Source organism: Camellia sinensis, chromosome 13, assembly GCF_055761805.1.
Source record: "Camellia sinensis isolate YWXY chromosome 13, ASM5576180v1, whole genome shotgun sequence".
Lineage (NCBI taxonomy): Eukaryota > Viridiplantae > Streptophyta > Magnoliopsida > Ericales > Theaceae > Camellia > Camellia sinensis.
This window is the reverse complement of record NC_138973.1, coordinates 87,716,885-87,734,296: the sequence shown is the minus strand read 5'-3', so window position 1 is coordinate 87,734,296 and position 17,412 is coordinate 87,716,885. Positions and strand designations below refer to the sequence as shown.

The following is a 17,412-nucleotide window of genomic DNA, read 5'->3' as shown; positions in this document are numbered from 1 at the left end:
ATTGATGATTTTATCTTTGAAATTGAGCAATAATATCTTTAATTATTCTTATTTAAAGAAAATTAAAATTTAAAATTAAATATGTCACAACTAAAAAATTAAAAATCAAAATAATATAAATCTCAAACTATTGGAACAGTCAGCATAATTTGTCATAATTCAATCAAACAATGCCTCCGTTTAGAAAGTGGGTTTGCTTTTTGACTTTTTTGATTATTTTAACTTGGGTTAAAAAATTTGGTGTGGGAAAAAAAATTTGACTTTTTGAATTTTTTGACTTTTTTTATAAAAGAAGAGTGTAATAATTATAAATTAGATGTAATATTTTATTTGTTATGATTAAAATAATCTATTTTATTTTTTATAACTAAAATAGCAAAAAAAAAAAAAAAAAAAAAAAAAACTATTGCCAAACGGAGTCAACATCATTTTGATTAGTTAACCAGAAGGAACCATCAAACGTGGGTCAATTCATCACAGGATGCCACATGGTCTCTTTGAGTGGGACCCACATGAACCAAACTCTCTCAATGAAAATTCATTAGTCCTTTGTAACATGGGACTCTCCTTTGGTTGACACATGTACCTCTCTCTCTCTCTCTCTCTCTCTGTCTCTCTCTCTTCTGGGTCTTCCCCTTACTTTCTTCTCTCTCCAAGTAGTGTTTTGAGACGGTAAGCTAACTTACGCTTGATTGATTATGCAACATATGCAACATATATACATGTACAAAGATTTAGATATATAGGTGTATTTTGGTTGTAGTGTCATAGGTGTCCTTATGGGTGCTCAAATTATTTGAGAAAAGTCTTCAGAGGCTGAGAAATAGTAGGTGGTGTATTGACTCAAAATCTTCGTTTTTTTTAGTTTTTTTTATATAATTTTTTTTGGGTGCTGATTAATTGGGGGGGTTTAGAAGAAAAACAGAGAGAGAAAACCCATGATTTTAAAGATGAGAGGTGGGGCACTGATCTAGATTTATGGGAAGAGAAGCCAAAATCTTGAGGTTTTTCTGGGAAGTTTGGTGATTCTTTGGACAAAATCTCAACTTGAGACAAAAGCTTTTTGTCTCAAGTTGTAAGTTCTACTACATAGTCCCAATTGCTTTCTCTTTTTTTGTGCTTTGCTGTGTTTGGATCAAGAAATTGAGATTTTCCTTCTGCTTCACAAATCTTGCTCAAATTCTTGATCCAAACATAGGCTTAGTGATTAATAGTTTTAGGGCATTGATTTTTATCTGTTGTCTGATTTGATTCATGTACCTTGTTTTTTTTCTGAAATCAGAGGATTGGTTAAAGATAGCAAAAAAGGGGGTAATTTTAGTGGTCTCAAGCATTATTGTAAAAAAGGTGATTTTGGTTTGTGTGGTTGATAAAGTTTTGGATCAAGATTGTCAAGATTTAACTACCCATTTCAATTGCACTGCTTTTTTGGATTTCTTGTGTTGATTTAATAATAAAGGATTGTTTGGGTTGTTTCTCTGATTATAACCAGAAGTCACTGACTATTGAAACCGCAGTGTATTGATTTGAAATCAATCCAATTGAGAAGAGAAACAGATAATAAAAGTAGTTAAAAAGAGTAGTTTAATTTGGTTGTGGAACATTTCTAGGGCTAGGGTTCCACAGTGAAGGGAGTTGATGGAGGAATTGTCTTCGGCAATTGCTGTGCCATTTGTGTTGGGTAACTTGATCTATGACGAGTCAATAGGTACAACCCATATGGAAATCAATGGGATTGAGCTAGTCACTAGCAAACCCTCTGTAACCAAGCTTCCTTTGGTGTGTATTGGCACCGGAAATGGAAGTTACGGTTGTAATAATCTTGAGGGTGAATCTAGTATAGTGACGGTGTCTGCAATAGAAGAACTCAAGAAAGGAAGAGAGAAAACAAAGACAGTGACTGAAAGTGGAAATGTTTTGGTTTCAAATGACACTGCTGATCAAGAATGTGGAGGGGCTGAGGAATGTAGAGCTTTAGAGGGGATTTCTAAGACGGATTTGCAAAATCCTAGGAATATTCTAAAAAACAGTGGGAATATTCCGACTATTAATAATTCTAATTTGTTGGAGACAAATACCACACCGAAGGCTGTAGGGAATCTGGCTACGGTGGCAGTGAACAGTGAGGTTGAGGTCATTGAATCTGATGAGAAATTGTCTAGTGATCTTATTGAGGTGTCACAGGAAAAGAAGATGAGCGAAACAGGTGGTCAAAGTGTCTTTGAGTTGGGTTGTGTACCGCTTTGGGGATGCACATCTATCTGTGGAAAGAGGTCAGAGATGGAAGATGATGTTGCAACTTTACCACAATTTTTGAGAATACCAATTGAAATGCTAATGGGCAGTCAAGCTTCAAATGGCATGAATCAAAATATAAGTCATGTAACGGCTCATTTTTTTGGAGTCTATGATGGACATGGGGGCTGTCAGGTATAATTTGTGTCACTTCCCTCTTGTTCTATTCCAGTGTCTTTCCATCTTGTTCTTACTTTCTTTGCAAAATTGAGGGTTCATTTGATTAGAGTGAAAATTATGATGGAAAGTGAAGTGCAAGAAATGAAAGGGAAATGAAAATTGATTTTCTAGTATGCATTTGGTTAATGAAAGAAAGTTATAACAGTTTTCTACTTTCATGAGAAATAATTTTTTTTTGTATTTTTTGCAAGAAACTGAGACCTAAGTTACAATGCTAATGTGTTATGCAATAAATTTTGCTGTCATTCATTTTCCACCTTTCTCATGCTAAACAAACACTAGAAAAGTTTTAAGAATCACTCTTTGTTGCACTTTCCTCCACTTTTATCCTAACCAAACTCTGCCTGAAAGAATTTTTGACTGTTAAGGGGTTAAATGTTGTGTGTTTGTTCAAGTTGATTCATTTCTTTGAGGGATTTTTTTTGGGCCATAGGTTGCTAATTATTGCCGCGATCGCATTCATTTGGCTTTGGCTGAGGAGATAGAAATTGCAAATGAGGATTTGCGTAACGGAAGCTTCAGGAATAATTCGGAGGAACAGTGGGAGAAAGCCTTCTTGAATTGTTTTCTGAAAGTTGATGCCGAGGTTGGAGGATTTCGCGTAGGTAGTCGAGGCATTGCTGATGCCTCTGAGGGTTGTCTTGAACCAATTGCTCCGGATGCTGTTGGATCTACCGCTGTGGTTGCTATTGTTTGTCCAACCCACCTCATTGTCGCAAATTGTGGTGATTCAAGGGCTGTTCTATGTCGAGGGAAAGTGCCACTGCCATTGTCAGTAGACCATAAAGTAGGGAGTGAGTTTGTGTTTCGTGCTATTACTACATTTGTTATTTTTTTCAATGTATAATTGAGGTTGGCACACTTGAGGATATTGATCTCCATTAGCATTTACTTTATTTGCAGCCAAACAGAGAAGATGAGCTTGCAAGGATAGAAGCTGAAGGAGGCAAGGTGATTCAGTGGGACGGATTCCGTGTTTCAGGTGTACTTGCAATGTCAAGGTCCATTGGTATGTATATCTAACCTCAAGGCTAACCTTAAGGCTCATTTTGGATGGTAGGAACCTTGAGCGGAAATGAGAATGTGATTTCAGTTCCCCACACTCTCCCATGTTAATCTCTCATTTCCGAACTATTTGAGAGTTAAAATAAGTAGATCGACCCACAACATTAATAATTTTTTCATAACTAAACCAAATTTTGCCACATATTCCTGGTAATGAGATCTCAATTCTTTCTCTTTGATTCTTGTCATCCAAACATAACTGAAATGTATTGTAATTGTGATTCTTGCTTTCATTTACATGTTCCCAATCCAAAATGCATCTGAAATGGTTGTCCTTGATTGATACCCAAACTCTTGCAGATTGATACAAAATGTTTTTAGTGTTTCTATGATAATGGAGCTGGAAATTGAAAAATAAGATGTAAAGTGGGTTAGTAGGTAGACCATGAATTGTAACTTAAGGTTGAAGGGTCAAGTAGCCAATTCAGCAGTAAAGTGAAAATTGACTGTGAATTGTATAGTTGATTTGGTTATATGCACAGTTGTTATTTAAGATTCGATTCATACAATTTGATACGAGGTCCAACCACAACGATTCGATTGATGTTGTTGAATTTTAAATTGAGTGAATTGTAAGATTTGTTTGTGATTCACTATGATGCTTTGCGATTCACTACGGTTTACTACGATTCTGTTTTGTTTGCATAATGTATGAAATAGCGTCGTTTTAGCAAAATAGTTTAAGAGATCAATTAAGCATATTGACACATGTGATTTTATATATATATATATTTGATATTTATTTCATTTTAAACGTTATGTGTTTATTTTTATACATATATACATATATAGAATTATATATTATGCTAATTTATCCCAAAAAAAAAAGAAAAAGAATTATATATTATGCTAAATAAAGTGAATTTTTCGATTCACTATTCGATATGATTCACAATTCACTATTTTAGCAAAATGATTCACGAATTGACAACAATGGTTATATGTTTTGTCTGCTGTCTCTTTTGTGTGTGGAGTTATTGGAGAGATGCAAATTTGAAAGTATGAAATACAAAACAATGGGAAAACCTAATTGACTACTTGTTTTTATGAAACGAATTACGACCCAATGTAGGCATGGATGTGGGTGCATAAAGACCTACAAATTCCTAGAGTACAATCTGTGCAATGTAGGCATAATAATTTATAAGGCAGTCAAAAGATATGTTTGGAGTCATGCTAACAACAGACACTTCCTATGAATAGGTGTCAGATACTCCCTACATGTGTCGGACGTGTCCGTATCACATTGCATCCGTGCCCTGTGCATATTTTCAATGCTTCTGCAATTGTGTGTGCCCCATTGCCCTTATATCTTTGCTATGTTAGTAATGGTGAAATTGATTCACTCGAGAATGTATTACCAAATCATCCTGACAATATCTAATCCTTTTTCGTTTTTATTAAATGATCTCTCAGGATCTAAAGGTTTGTGCTTTAGGGTTTCTCTTATTTCGGTTGGTGTGTGTTTATGTATTTCTGTTTTTCAAAGCATAAATGGACTTCTTCTCCGTGCCTATTAATTGATTGCTCTTACGAAGTTTGGCTTGCCAGGTGAGGTGACCTAACAATAAATCTCTGTTCTCTTGTATTCATGTAAAGGGCTGTAAGACAAACTAAGCTATTTGAGCTCGATTTGTGTTTGGTTCATTCGAAATTGACTCGTTATATAAATAAGTCAACTTTGAACACATTTCGAAACCCCATTAGTTTTCTGAGTTTGGCTACAACTTGGCTCGACAAGGTTATTTGCATTTTAAAATAAATCAAGCTACTCGAGCTCAACTTGAAAGATAAACAAATCAAACTTGAACACAGTTTGTAAGGTCGTTAAATTTTCAAACCAAATTTGAATAATTTATTACTTGGCTTGTTTACAGCCCTATTCATGTTACGTTGAGCTAAGCCAGCTGTCCATGGTCATATAACCTTTTTGTATTGGTTCAACCATTATTGTCCTCAGTTCAACTGGGACCTAAATTTGCCAACCCTAAAAATGCTCAATTTCAATCACAGTTCATTGTTCTTCTTTGTGGGGTTTCAGGTGACAGATATTTGGAACCATATGTTATTCCGGACCCAGAAACGATGTTTGTTCCACGAACGAAAGAAGACGAATGCCTTATCCTAGCCAGTGATGGTCTGTGGGATGTCATGACGAATGAGGAGGTTTGTGCCGTGGCACGAAAGCGGATCCTTCTCTGGCATAAAAGATACGGTGATACCATCATGTCTGCGGAACGAGGCAAGGGAGTTGATCCTGCAGCTCAAGATGCAGCAGATTACCTCTCAAGACTTGCTCTCCACAAGGGAACCAAAGACAACATCTCTGTGATTGTTGTGGACCTGAAAGCTCAAAGGAAATTTAAGAAGAAGACTTGATGTAAGCAAAGACAACATCACTAGTTTTCCCTTTTTTTTCTGTTTTTTTTTTTTTAAATATATATATATATATATATAGTAAGATGATAAGAAAATTCCTTTAAATTGGAATTTTATACCCCTCTGCTATTCATGCAGGCTACTGTAACTCTAGTACAAAAGTAGTGTATTCTATGAATCTTTTACAAATGGAAATCTCTCTCTCTCTCTCTCTCTGCTTGACCAACAAGATTTTGTAGGTGAGAGAACAAAGCAAAACACACCATAGGAAAAAGAGAAATCAACTACACAAGCTAGTATAAAAAACTAGTGCAGTGATTTTCAAGTCGAAATTGAGGCAATGCTAAAGGCTAGTGTGGGATGTGCCTATGGGTTGCTTGGTTGTGCCTCTGGGCTGCCTAAGCTTGGCTAACGGCATAGGCTTGACGAGTTCAGTTTGGATTGAAAAGTTTAGTGAGATCACTGTAACACCATCAACGCTGAGTTCAGTTTGGATTGAACAGTTTAGTGAGATCACTGTAACAGTATCTAATTCAAGTCAAATACATCGGTCGGTTTTGATTTATTAGTCAATTTTCTAATAACTAGCAAAGTTTTACTTACAAACTGTGACATGAGGCATTTTCCAAAACTCACCACATGAAAAGAGAGCTTCGATCAAGAACCCTAAGGGGTGGGCTTTGATGGATGTAGTTGTTCTTTTCCTATCATGATCGAATAAAGTGGCTTATAATAATTTGGCAAACTTCTGAATGACACCATCTCAAGTGTCTCAGGTCTTGTAAGTATATTAGCACTTGGCACATAGTGCTCTGCAGTGGCCGATCGGTTTAGTTTACAAGCTTAATTTGATTTAATTTGAAAAAAAAAGAAAAAGAATAAAAAGAAAATCAGTCATTTATATTTCAAAATTATTCCAATAGCTTATATATATTACTACAATAAACCATAACCAAAATAACATTCCAGTTTAGAGAACATTGCAGCAAGTGTATGAAACAAAATGTAAAATGACAATACGCTTTGGGGCTGATGTAAAAAAGGTGATACTTTCTTAAATTTTCATTCTGAAGTTGGAGATTGAATAAATAAACTGTAGGGGTTTTTGTTGAAAATGATTAAAAACGCTGAGTTAAAAACAAATTTAGAGGGGTATATATATAGTTTTAAAGAGGCAAAGCGAAATTTTTCCAATTCATAGGCTTAAAAACAATGTGCTCCTTCTGGTGTCTTGCATTTGGAAAAATCTTCTGAAAGACTATCCCTTCAATGTTGGTAGGTCGGCACTCAACTAAACGATTTGGAGCTGATGAAGACAAAGAAGCACGAGAGCTGTGCCCGCACAATATGCTTTTCTGCAGCTTTCCCTCCAATGAAAGATTAGATAGTTTTGGGCAGGACAGATGGGAACCATGAGGTAAAGCCTCTGTAAAAGCAATCGGCCAAATGCGTGTGTATATTAGCTCCTCGTTCCCCCTCTTATCTAGGTATTCTTGGAGAATAAGTTAAGCATTAGTTCATCACTCTTTCTTTTGATTATAACATTGTTTTGTTTCCTTTTTATTGAGAAGAAGTCAGCCGTCTTTGCACTCATGAAACAACCAGAATATGCAAGAGATTAGTTAATTAAACGCCAACATCGCAAGGAAGTAAAGCAGGTTGGTTCCATCTATGTCAAGACTACTAAGTCTATTCCTGGTTATATGAGGGGATGTGCATGCTTTTTGCAGAGAACCAGAACTATAACTAACAAGCCTGTATTGTATCCACACAGAGAACCAGAACTAAAACTAACAAGCCTGTTTTGTATCCAAGTCAACACAAAATATGCTTGCTCAATAATTTCAAATTTAGCTGTGACAAGTTACATGAAAGCTTTCAAATTCTTCAATATCTCAACAACGAGCAAGTACAGAGGCCAATCTCCATCCTCTTTTGTTTTTCTTTTAATTTTTTTTTTTTTTTTTTTTTGAATACAACACACTATATATATTTCTAACCTAAAGAGAAGGTGGATGAGAGGGAGACTTGAAACCCAGACATGTTTGGTAAAGGAGCGCCCAACCACTGTCCTACCGCTTTCGTCTCCTCTCTTCCTGGTTTCTAACATAGTATATCCTCATACCAACTCTTTCGACACTGATATCGTCATCCCGCAAATGCTCGGATACGCTTGCCAGTTCTCACTCTAAAATTGACTCAAGAACCATCATAATTCAGTTGTAATCGACAGCTTGAAAACGCCACGCTTCTGAAACAGGTTCCCTTGCCTGTTAAGAAATCCTCATGCTCTTCTTTTGCTATGTGCAACCATTATTTTATAAAAGATTTGTTCATCCTGCAAACGCAAAGACAAAGATTTTATCAGTTTTTCTAACCCACATGACCTATTACTTACCAAAGATGGGTTTTATGTCAGATTCACGAAAAAGGTGTGAAAGAGACTGATACTACTGATGGTTTGAATTTCAAAATTTTCATAAAACCTGTGCAGGCCTCCTAGATAGGCCAACACAGAACTTAGAAAACACATTGATCTTAAGTCTACTTTGATATTCCACTCCACATTACATGGTGGTGGCCAATACATACGCATAACCTCCCAATTTCCAAGCCAAAACTTCTTAACGGAAAATATGAATAAGATGTGTTATCTAAATCCTGTTCTAATGCGTTCCGAGCTGCTTATGTACACGACTGTAAATGTACAACAAATAACTAGTTCACTAGGTGGTTTGTACCCAATTCAGGCAATACACATAATGTATATGCCAGCAGAAGTACCCTATATATTTAGGTTTTCAAATTGGAGCTTTGGACATACCTAACAAGTTCTAGAATGTTGTAAGTGGACATCCTGCATGGGTGAAGTATGAAGCAAGATCAATATCCAGGTCTTCAAACATGGTGATAAAAGGGTGTGTCTGGATATCACACGAGAAACAATTAAATTAGTTGGCATCAAAGCTAACAAAACATGAGATACGTTAAAGAAACCAAAAAGTAAAATATTGTATTTGTACCAAGAGCTCATTTGCTGACCGTCTGGCGTTTGGGTCTTTCTGCACACTGAAATGGACGTAAACCAACAAAGATCAAAGAGATGAAAATTAATAAAGGTAAAAAGGAACAAATTGCTAGAGACAAAGTTACTTGAGATGAATTATCGCCAAGGGTGTAGAGTAAAATGACTTAAATGAAAATATAACACAATACACTACGATGGCTAAATTACTGGCAACATACAGGATTTAATGAAGTTGATCAGCATTAAGTCAATGCTACGTTCAATAATGCTGAAATGACCACATTTATATACCACACTTACCTTGTCATGTGATGTGATGTGTCGCCACTGCATGGGTGACAAACATAAGTGATGGAACCCATTCAATTAACGCAATTATGACAAATGAGATGGTAAACCAAATATGATATATAAAGGTGGTCATTGCGGCATTACTCTTCTACATAAGATGGAAATAATGGGACATCACAGAATAGGAGTAAAAACAGCTCTTGAATAATTTAAATGCAACTATGCCAACCTCCAAGGAAGAGAAATAAATTGAAATGAACATGTGACATACGGGCTATGAAGCACGGACACTTCAAAATAGGTGCTATAGCGGTGTTGAACACACGTATGGGACATGCCATTTGGCATGTCCCATTTTTTTTTTTTGGTATGGGACACGAAAGTGGACACGATGGGGTCAGAAAGCCCTAATCGAATCCCTATTTCTCGTCTCCAAAGCTTTAATCAAAGCCCTAATCAAAGAGAAGAAGTGACCTAACTGAAGCCCTAATCAAAAAAACCTAATCAAAGAGAAGAAGAGACCTAATCCAGAAGTACAAGAAAAAAAAAAGAAAAAAAAAAAGAGAGAAGAGAAAAGTGAATCTACGATTCTGTCGTCCATCTCGTCTCTCGCCTCTGTCTGTCATCTCTCATCTCTGTCGATTGCCATCTTCGTCGTTGATCTTCATCCTTGTCGTCGATCTCCATTCATCGAGTGAAGTTGATTGTTGACCTCATCTCTCGCCTCTCTCTCTCTCTCTCTTTGTCGTCTCTCCCTTCTCTCATCTCTCTTGTTTCTGTCATGTGTCTTTCTCACTTGTCTATTCTATATATATACATATATACAATAGACAATAATAAATATACAACATTTTTTAAATATCATATATATATATACAATATTTTTTTTTATGTATAATAAATATCATATTGTATTCTATTTTGTTTATTTAAATATATATACTTTTTAAAAAAAAGTAGAATTTTATTTGTTACAAGTACATATATATAATTAAAAAAAATAGAATTTTATTTATTGCAAATACATATATATATATATATATTAGTGTTTTAAAAGGCTCTAGGCACACCGAGGCAATAAGGTCTCCTATAGCCTAAGCACGAGGTGTGAGGAGAGGCGCGTGCCCCACCAAAGTGAAGCACAAGTACTAGAAGAAAAGAAAAATTATAAAATAGGCAAACTTTTCAACATAACAAATATATATAATTTCAAAAATAATACCTATTTCCGATAATCTTTGTTTGAACATAACATTCAATCCTCTAAAAACTAGAAATATAATATCCAACAAAAATATAAAGTATATCACTTTCTGCCCTCTTTTGACCACGTTTGGTTATATTATATTGAAGAGTTTTGAATCCCTGTCAGTATGCCCACAAAAAAAGCACTTAATCAACAATTGGAGTAGAAAAATAGGTAAAGCCCATGAAGTCCACCCCTTGCGCCTTAAAAAAAAGCCCTCGCCTCGGTGCCTAAGTTGCATCTTGCGTATTGCGCCTCACCTTAACCTATTCGAAGCGCAAGGCTATGCCTCATTGCACCTTGCGATTAGGCACACGCCTAAGTGTGCCATTTAAAACACATATATATAATAAAATAAAATAAAAATTGCCGTGTCCCCCGCCGTGTCCGTGTCCCTATTTTTTTGAAATCGCCGTGTCCCGTGTCCATGTCCATGTCCATGTCCGTATCTGTCAATTAAACTAAGTGTGCCTTCATAGCATACGGGGTATAAACTTTCCCTAGACTCTATCTTTCAGTGTTAACTTCAATTAATTGTCTGTCAATTCAATTTCACCACTAAAAATTGGGGTGATATTAATGCAGGATGATCTCACCGTGTAAATAAGGTCCACAAAGTTAGTTGAATGTTTTCCTTCCCATTACCAACATAGGTAACTTACATGACAAGTGAACTCTAATTTACGTACCATTCAGAAATAAATGAGCAGAACTCTGATGAAAATTGATCAGCAGGTGCAACGGGTGGGGGTTGCTCGACGATGGTTTCCATGAGCTCAAAGACAGTAGTCCATCCTTCCTCCTGAGGTGGAGAATATGGAAATTGGCCCACTGCACACTCGAGCAAAATTACTCCTAAGCTCCAAATGTCACTTCTGTAGCCATGTCTGTTTGCCCTGATTCTCTCTGGCTACAGCACAAAATGAGCATGATCAACTTTTTAAGTTCAATATAAGCAGAGTGAAAATGAACAAGAAGTATTTATGTTATTCATTCCACAAATACTCACAGACATATAGTTGTACGTGCCAATTAAAGTATTGGCCTGTCCAGAGGTGCTAGCCAATATCGTACTCACACCAAAGTCAGTAATCTTGACTTCCCCTGTATGATTTATTAACAAATTAGAAGGTTTTAAGTCCCTGTGAATAATGTGCTTTTGATGATGAAGATAGCACAAACCCTTGAGCACCTGAATCCAAAAGTGCAAAAAGAATCATGTAAGGGTATTTTTCTTTATTAGTAACTAATACAAGTTCTTCACTGAAAATATAAATTCCTACTTCCCAGTGTTCCTACCTGTTTACAGATGGCAGCAAGATATGGCTCCGGAATTATTTTGACCTTTTTTAAAAAATCTGCAAGGGATCCACCATCCATGTATTCCAAGACTATAGAAATCGCACCATTGTCATAGAAACACTGGTAACAAAGAACAACATATGGACATTGCGTCGAGAGATTAATTTTCAGTTCCTGTGCAATCTGCTTCCTAGTAGACTCTTCAACACTCATTTGAATAACCTGAATGTTGGAGAATAGATAGTAAGTGATCTTCCCAAAGAGTAGTAAACACCATAACATATAGAGAGGGGTAAAAAATGTAAGTACCACTCATATAGAGTATCAACTTTCAAGTCAGTCAAAAGAAAGTAAGCAACACATTTTAATATCTACTGACAAAAAGAAAGCTAAGGTTGCAATCCTGGTAGACCATTGCACCTTTTAAAAAACACATGAACATTAAAAGAGTGACCATACCAAAGGGGGGAAAAAAAGTTACTATGTCCACAATTGTGCGTCACCAAATTTTATTGAGCAAATTTTGCAATTCATGCTGTCTTGCCATCATAGAAGACTATTGAGTGTAGAGGGCCAATGTGCCAGAGTGTGGGTTTAAGGTTCTTTACCATTTGAGGTGAATTAGTATATATTAAGCACTAAGACAGAGGTTTACTCAGCCTAAGCAGTGGGTGAAATAATCAAGGCAATAAAAACTATTATACAACCGACTTAGAAGATAAAATATAGTTTGGGTATTACTGATTTTGACCACTACAATTTTTAGTCATCAGTCTCAAGACAGCAGTTGCCACTTGTCTACAGAGCCTCTCCAGTTTCCAGCAATGCATTAAGAGGGTTGGCACCATGTTCAGCCCCGTGGAATGTGGCACTAGGACACTTGAGAAAACCAGTACTAGTTGACCAAATCAACCCACGTAGGGTTACCCTAAGCAGCAACAATTGTGATAAGCCTGTTATCACAGTAGCAAGATGAAAGCTCATACAAGTTTTTTCCCTACACTTTCTCCTTATAACAGGAGACAAGTACCATGTTTGAGCAGAAGGATTTTGTTAGAGTCTTCAGCCCTTATTCTTAAAGGGAAGGAACTGCTTTTCCCCTCAAAGCTTGATAATTAAAGAAAATTGGGTGATATGAAATCTGAATGTTGTGCCAATCACTGTTAGCTAAGCACAGGAGACCAGGGCAACACAATAGAAACCAGAAGTAAAGCACGTTCAGTGTGGAAGTAAACTAACCTTCAAAGCAAAAAATTGCCTAGTCCATTTGTGTTGCACCAGTCGCACAATTCCGCTAGTTCCCTTTCCAACGACTTTAATTGCATCAAAGTCGGCTAAGCATATCTGGTTGTCTAATGGCTGTATAAGTGGTGGCTGAACATACATTCACATAACCATAAATCAATTAAAAAAATTCCAAAGCTGGAATGTGCTAATAAATATTTTACTGCATCCTTATCAAAAGAAGACTAATAAATTCATGCCCGTAAAAATAAAAACAATTAGTTTATTCGTGTCATCAAATAATTTAGCAAGCCTCCAAATCAGTAAAGTTTTACAAAAGCAATCTTAGTCATGGATATTCATTACATCACTTCAGACACTGTATACTAAATAAAGAAGAAGTGTCATCAAATAATTTAGCAAGCCTCCAAATCAGTAAAGTTTTACAAAGAGCAATCTTAGTCATGGATATTCATTACATCACTTCAGACACTGTATACTAAATAAAGAAGAAGAACAAACAGAGAGAAAAAAAAATTTAATTTAAAAAAAAAAAAAAAAACCAGCCAATTATATAGAAAAATATTTAAATAGCTGCCTCATCAATCTAATGTACCTTCGATATTTCTAGAGTTTAGTGATAGAAAAATTGCCAACCATTGCAACAATAATGTTCATAAGAAATTGTGCACAACACTAAACTTCTTTCTCATTGATACACCAAGTTTTTTTTTTTTTTTTGGGAGGTACATTGGAACACAAATACAACTCCCGAAGTGGGAAAAAAAAAACCCCACAAGCAGATGGGAAAATCAATCCCTTGAGCTCCTGGTGAACTGCAAGGGCTCAAGCCAAAACACCAAGTTGTTTTTGAATCTCAATTTCCAGTGGCGGAGCCAGGATTTATTGTCAGTGGATTCAATTAATAGCTAAATGAGTTAAAAAACCATACAAAACAGGATCGATTAGACTATGAAATCGACTAGGAAATTTGACAAGAGTGAATTTGCCAAAATTCAAGAAACAGAGATCAAACTCGATTTCAAGAGAAAAGTAGCATTGGAAATAGAATTATTGAGATTAACTTTACATTTTGGACGTCGCTATGGGAAACAATTCTAACTCCGTACTTGTTCACGCGTAGATCACCATCCACAAATGTTCCGGATTTAGTTCTACATGAGAGAGTTCGAGACAGAAATGTTAAGAGAATTGCAGAGAGCAAAATAGCAAGAGATTGTGTACGAATGCGTATATATATATATATATATGAATGAATGAATGGACAAGTAGATTACAAGAACTTGGAGACATTTTGTTCATCGGAAGATGGGAGTTTGAGATTGAGATTAGGGCATAAAGTTCCCAGCTTCATCGTTGATTCCTTTTTGTGTTTCATCTTCACTTCTTCTCCTTCTCCTTTCTCCTTCTCCTTCTTCTCCTGTGGAGCGCTCTCTCTCCCTCTCTCTCACTCTCTCTTCTCAAGATTCACGAGTCGGTACGACTTGCGAAGTCTTTCAAATACACATCAAAATAAAATAAATAAAATATAGAGAAAAATAATTACCAAGGGAGGGGCGCAAGCACAGGTTTTTATTCGGATCACAGACAAACTATTGCGTTTGGTAAAGTTTTGTAAATGTGATTTGAGAATTGAGTTGTATTTTAAGTTTGTAAGTTTTAAAATTATGATTTGAATGTAAAAAATTTGTTTGGTTATGATTTTTAAATTGAGTGTTGAAATGAGATTTGAATTGAAGTTTGAATTAAGATTTGAAAGTCTGATGTGACATGTAAAAGAAGAAAATGTGTTTGGTTATGAATTTTGAAAATAATTTTCAAACTATAATTCAAATTATTATAACCCATAATCAAACATATAACTTGTAACTGTATTGAGCTTATTAGTCAACATTCATAACCAAACTCTTTTTTCAATACAAATTAATAAATTAATTAATAATCTTGCTCCCAATTATTAATTTGTTTTAATAAAAAAAAATCGAATGAAAATTTTGTTCGTATAATTTGGCTCCACATAAATTTTTGATTCAAATAATTATGGCCTAATTCTTTTTTTCCTGTTAATTTTTTTTCATTTCAATTTATGTTTTAAATTAATTTATTTTCCAATTACGTTTGTTTGCAAATAATTTTTTTCCCAATAATTTTTTGGCAATTAGTTTCAATTTATTCCATAAATTTTTTGGAAAAATTAGTCTAAGGTCCCTCTCCCACTTTTCGTAATGGAAGAGATCCACAAAATTATTTTTTGATGTCTAAGGTCCTTCAACCCAAACTCATATATCACAGAGAAATTTAAGAAGTCTCCCTCTTCTCACTATCTGCTCTCTTTCTCTCCTACATCAACCCCAAACCCTAGCTTCTTCCTTCATCCTCGTGAGCAGCTAGCAAACCTTGTTCTTGCTCAAACACGTCTAGACCCACGAACCGTGGTCTCGACAGAGCTGTGAACACAGTGGGAGTGCAGTGGTGGCAGAGAATGAGGGCGAAGGAGGAGGAGGAGGAGATGTGATGGAATCGGGGGATCAACGCTCTGAAGAAACTTCGACAGTGGTCGGAGATCGTCGCCTCGAAGCCGTGAGAGATACCACTCTCAGAAGCAATCAATTCCCAAGGTCTAGGCGGAAGCCATAGAACTTCCAGCTTCAAAAGATTCAACTGCAGAAGAAAGTGGTCCCGCATTGTCAGTTACAGAGGACCTGTGATTCACTAACACAGGTTGTTCAATGAAGCTATGTGCCCTAAATGAACGTGGTTCCTGAGAAGGCTTGGGTGCTGGTGGAAATTTTTTCATTTGCTGATAACCAATCAATCCGCAATGGAAATTCCTACCAAGATTCAGCAGATAAATGCCTTAGGAATAAAATGCAAATAGAAATAAAAACAAAACTCATACCCAGGACATAGAAGAACTAAGAGTATTAACAATCAGAAATACATCACAAGGAAACCAGTCCAACTCAAAACTCCATACTTATTTTCAAAATCATAGAGTTTTGATGCTTTGAACAATATAAAGTGATGAATGATGATTAAAGTTTTACCACAATATTACTCGGTACTCTAATGTTGATAAAATATAAATATAAATTAGTTGAATTTATTGTTGCTGATAAAAACAAGAATCTTTGAAATGCCTGTGATATTATCTAGCCATTAGAAACTAACCCAGCCAGCAAGCAACTCACATACATTTGTGTTAATGTCATGAAATGATTGTTCAATTTGAAGTTTGAACAAAAACATCTCTGTTTGACTTTTCATGAAATTAAATAATCTAAATTCACTTCCCATAATTTTCACTGGGATAAGGCATAAAACCTTGCAAATGGAAGCTTACCAATATTTCAATGTCATCTCCTTTAATCGGGCTTCAAGCTTTTGAAAAAGGGAGTCTTCTCAAAATCTTGCTTATTGTGAGTAGGCTCAACAAAATTTGTTTCAAGAACACCTACAAAATACTATAACATCACTCATCAACTATCCACTAAAACTGGTGTTCTTGGGAGATAAAGTAGTATTCTGATCCCAAATTCAAACACATTAAAAGCTAGAGAGAGAGTTGTAAAGGAGAAGCACAAAGGACGAAGAGGTACTGATCTGGAGGTCAGAAAGAGAGATGAAGAAAATGAGAGGCAGTTTGTTTGGTACACTCAGTGAAATTTCAATAAAACAAACTCAGAGAAATTTGTTTAATTTTCTCTGCCTTTAACTGAGTAAAATTGGTGAAGTCAATTTTCTCTGGGTTTGGAAAGTCCAGAATTTATCAATTTTCTCTGGTTTGAAAATTGGTCAAACTGAACCCAGAGAAATTTGAATTTTCTCTGGGTTGAACCCAAAGAAATTCTTTGGAAAGTTCATAATTTCTCTGGGTTAGAAGTAATTTTCTTTTGGAGCGTTTTTAGAACCTTCTATCTGTAACACAGTGAAAGCTTTCAACAACATTTGGTGGAGGATCAAACCTACGGCAGAGAAATTTGAAATTTCTCTGGAGTCCATGAAAGGCTAAGGAGGCCAGAGAAATTTCAAATTTCTCTGGACCAATTTTCTCTGACTTGAATTTTCTCTAGATCAATTTTCTCTGACTTGAATTTTCTCTGAATCAATTTTCTCTGGATTGATGTTGAGGGACCTTAGACATCATGAAAATATTTGATGTCTTTTATACTATAAAATCATAATATCAGGGACCTTAAAAAAAATACCCCAAATTTTTTTCCAATGCATTTATTTTCATTTAATTTATTGCAACACCCATCTATATACACTTTGTCCTCCTTCACCAAGGCAGCACCAAATACACTCCCTGCTCCTGAACAAAGGCACCAGCCAACATACAAGATCAACATAATTGATATTCCCCTCCCAACACAGTCTC

General features: G+C 35.7%; 2 protein-coding genes across 7 annotated transcripts; one reads left to right on the top strand and one right to left on the bottom strand.

Moving 5' to 3' along the window:
- The first annotated feature begins 436 nt into the window (after positions 1 to 436).
- Positions 437 to 7,517, top strand: LOC114276684 (protein phosphatase 2C 50). 6 transcript variants are annotated; one of them, XM_082902787.1, is made up of 6 exons: positions 437 to 672; positions 1,283 to 2,430; positions 2,909 to 3,262; positions 3,379 to 3,484; positions 5,582 to 5,920; positions 7,199 to 7,517. In XM_082902787.1, the coding sequence occupies exons 2-5, from the start codon at positions 1,639 to 1,641 to the stop codon at positions 5,917 to 5,919; spliced, it is 1,590 nt and encodes a 529-aa protein (XP_082758913.1). In that variant the 5' UTR covers positions 437 to 672; positions 1,283 to 1,638; the 3' UTR covers position 5,920; positions 7,199 to 7,517. The 6 variants fall into 6 exon arrangements, with proteins under 6 accessions (XP_082758913.1, XP_028074301.2, XP_028074302.2 ...); XM_082902788.1 differs by having other exon boundaries at positions 667 to 826; XM_028218500.2 differs by lacking the exon at positions 7,199 to 7,517 and having other exon boundaries at positions 5,582 to 6,108.
- Positions 7,518 to 7,721: 204 nt separating this feature from the next.
- On the bottom strand, positions 7,722 to 15,862 carry LOC114276686 (mitogen-activated protein kinase kinase SIPKK). Its single transcript, XM_028218506.2, has 9 exons — positions 14,309 to 15,862; positions 14,101 to 14,185; positions 13,026 to 13,160; positions 11,784 to 12,008; positions 11,494 to 11,676; positions 11,174 to 11,394; positions 8,943 to 8,988; positions 8,744 to 8,843; positions 7,722 to 8,257 (listed from the first exon to the last, which is right to left on the bottom strand). Exons 1-8 carry the CDS (start codon positions 14,407 to 14,409, stop codon positions 8,754 to 8,756), a joined length of 1,086 nt encoding a protein of 361 aa, XP_028074307.1. The 5' UTR covers positions 14,410 to 15,862; the 3' UTR covers positions 7,722 to 8,257; positions 8,744 to 8,753.
- Between the last annotated feature and the right edge of the window lie 1,550 nt (positions 15,863 to 17,412).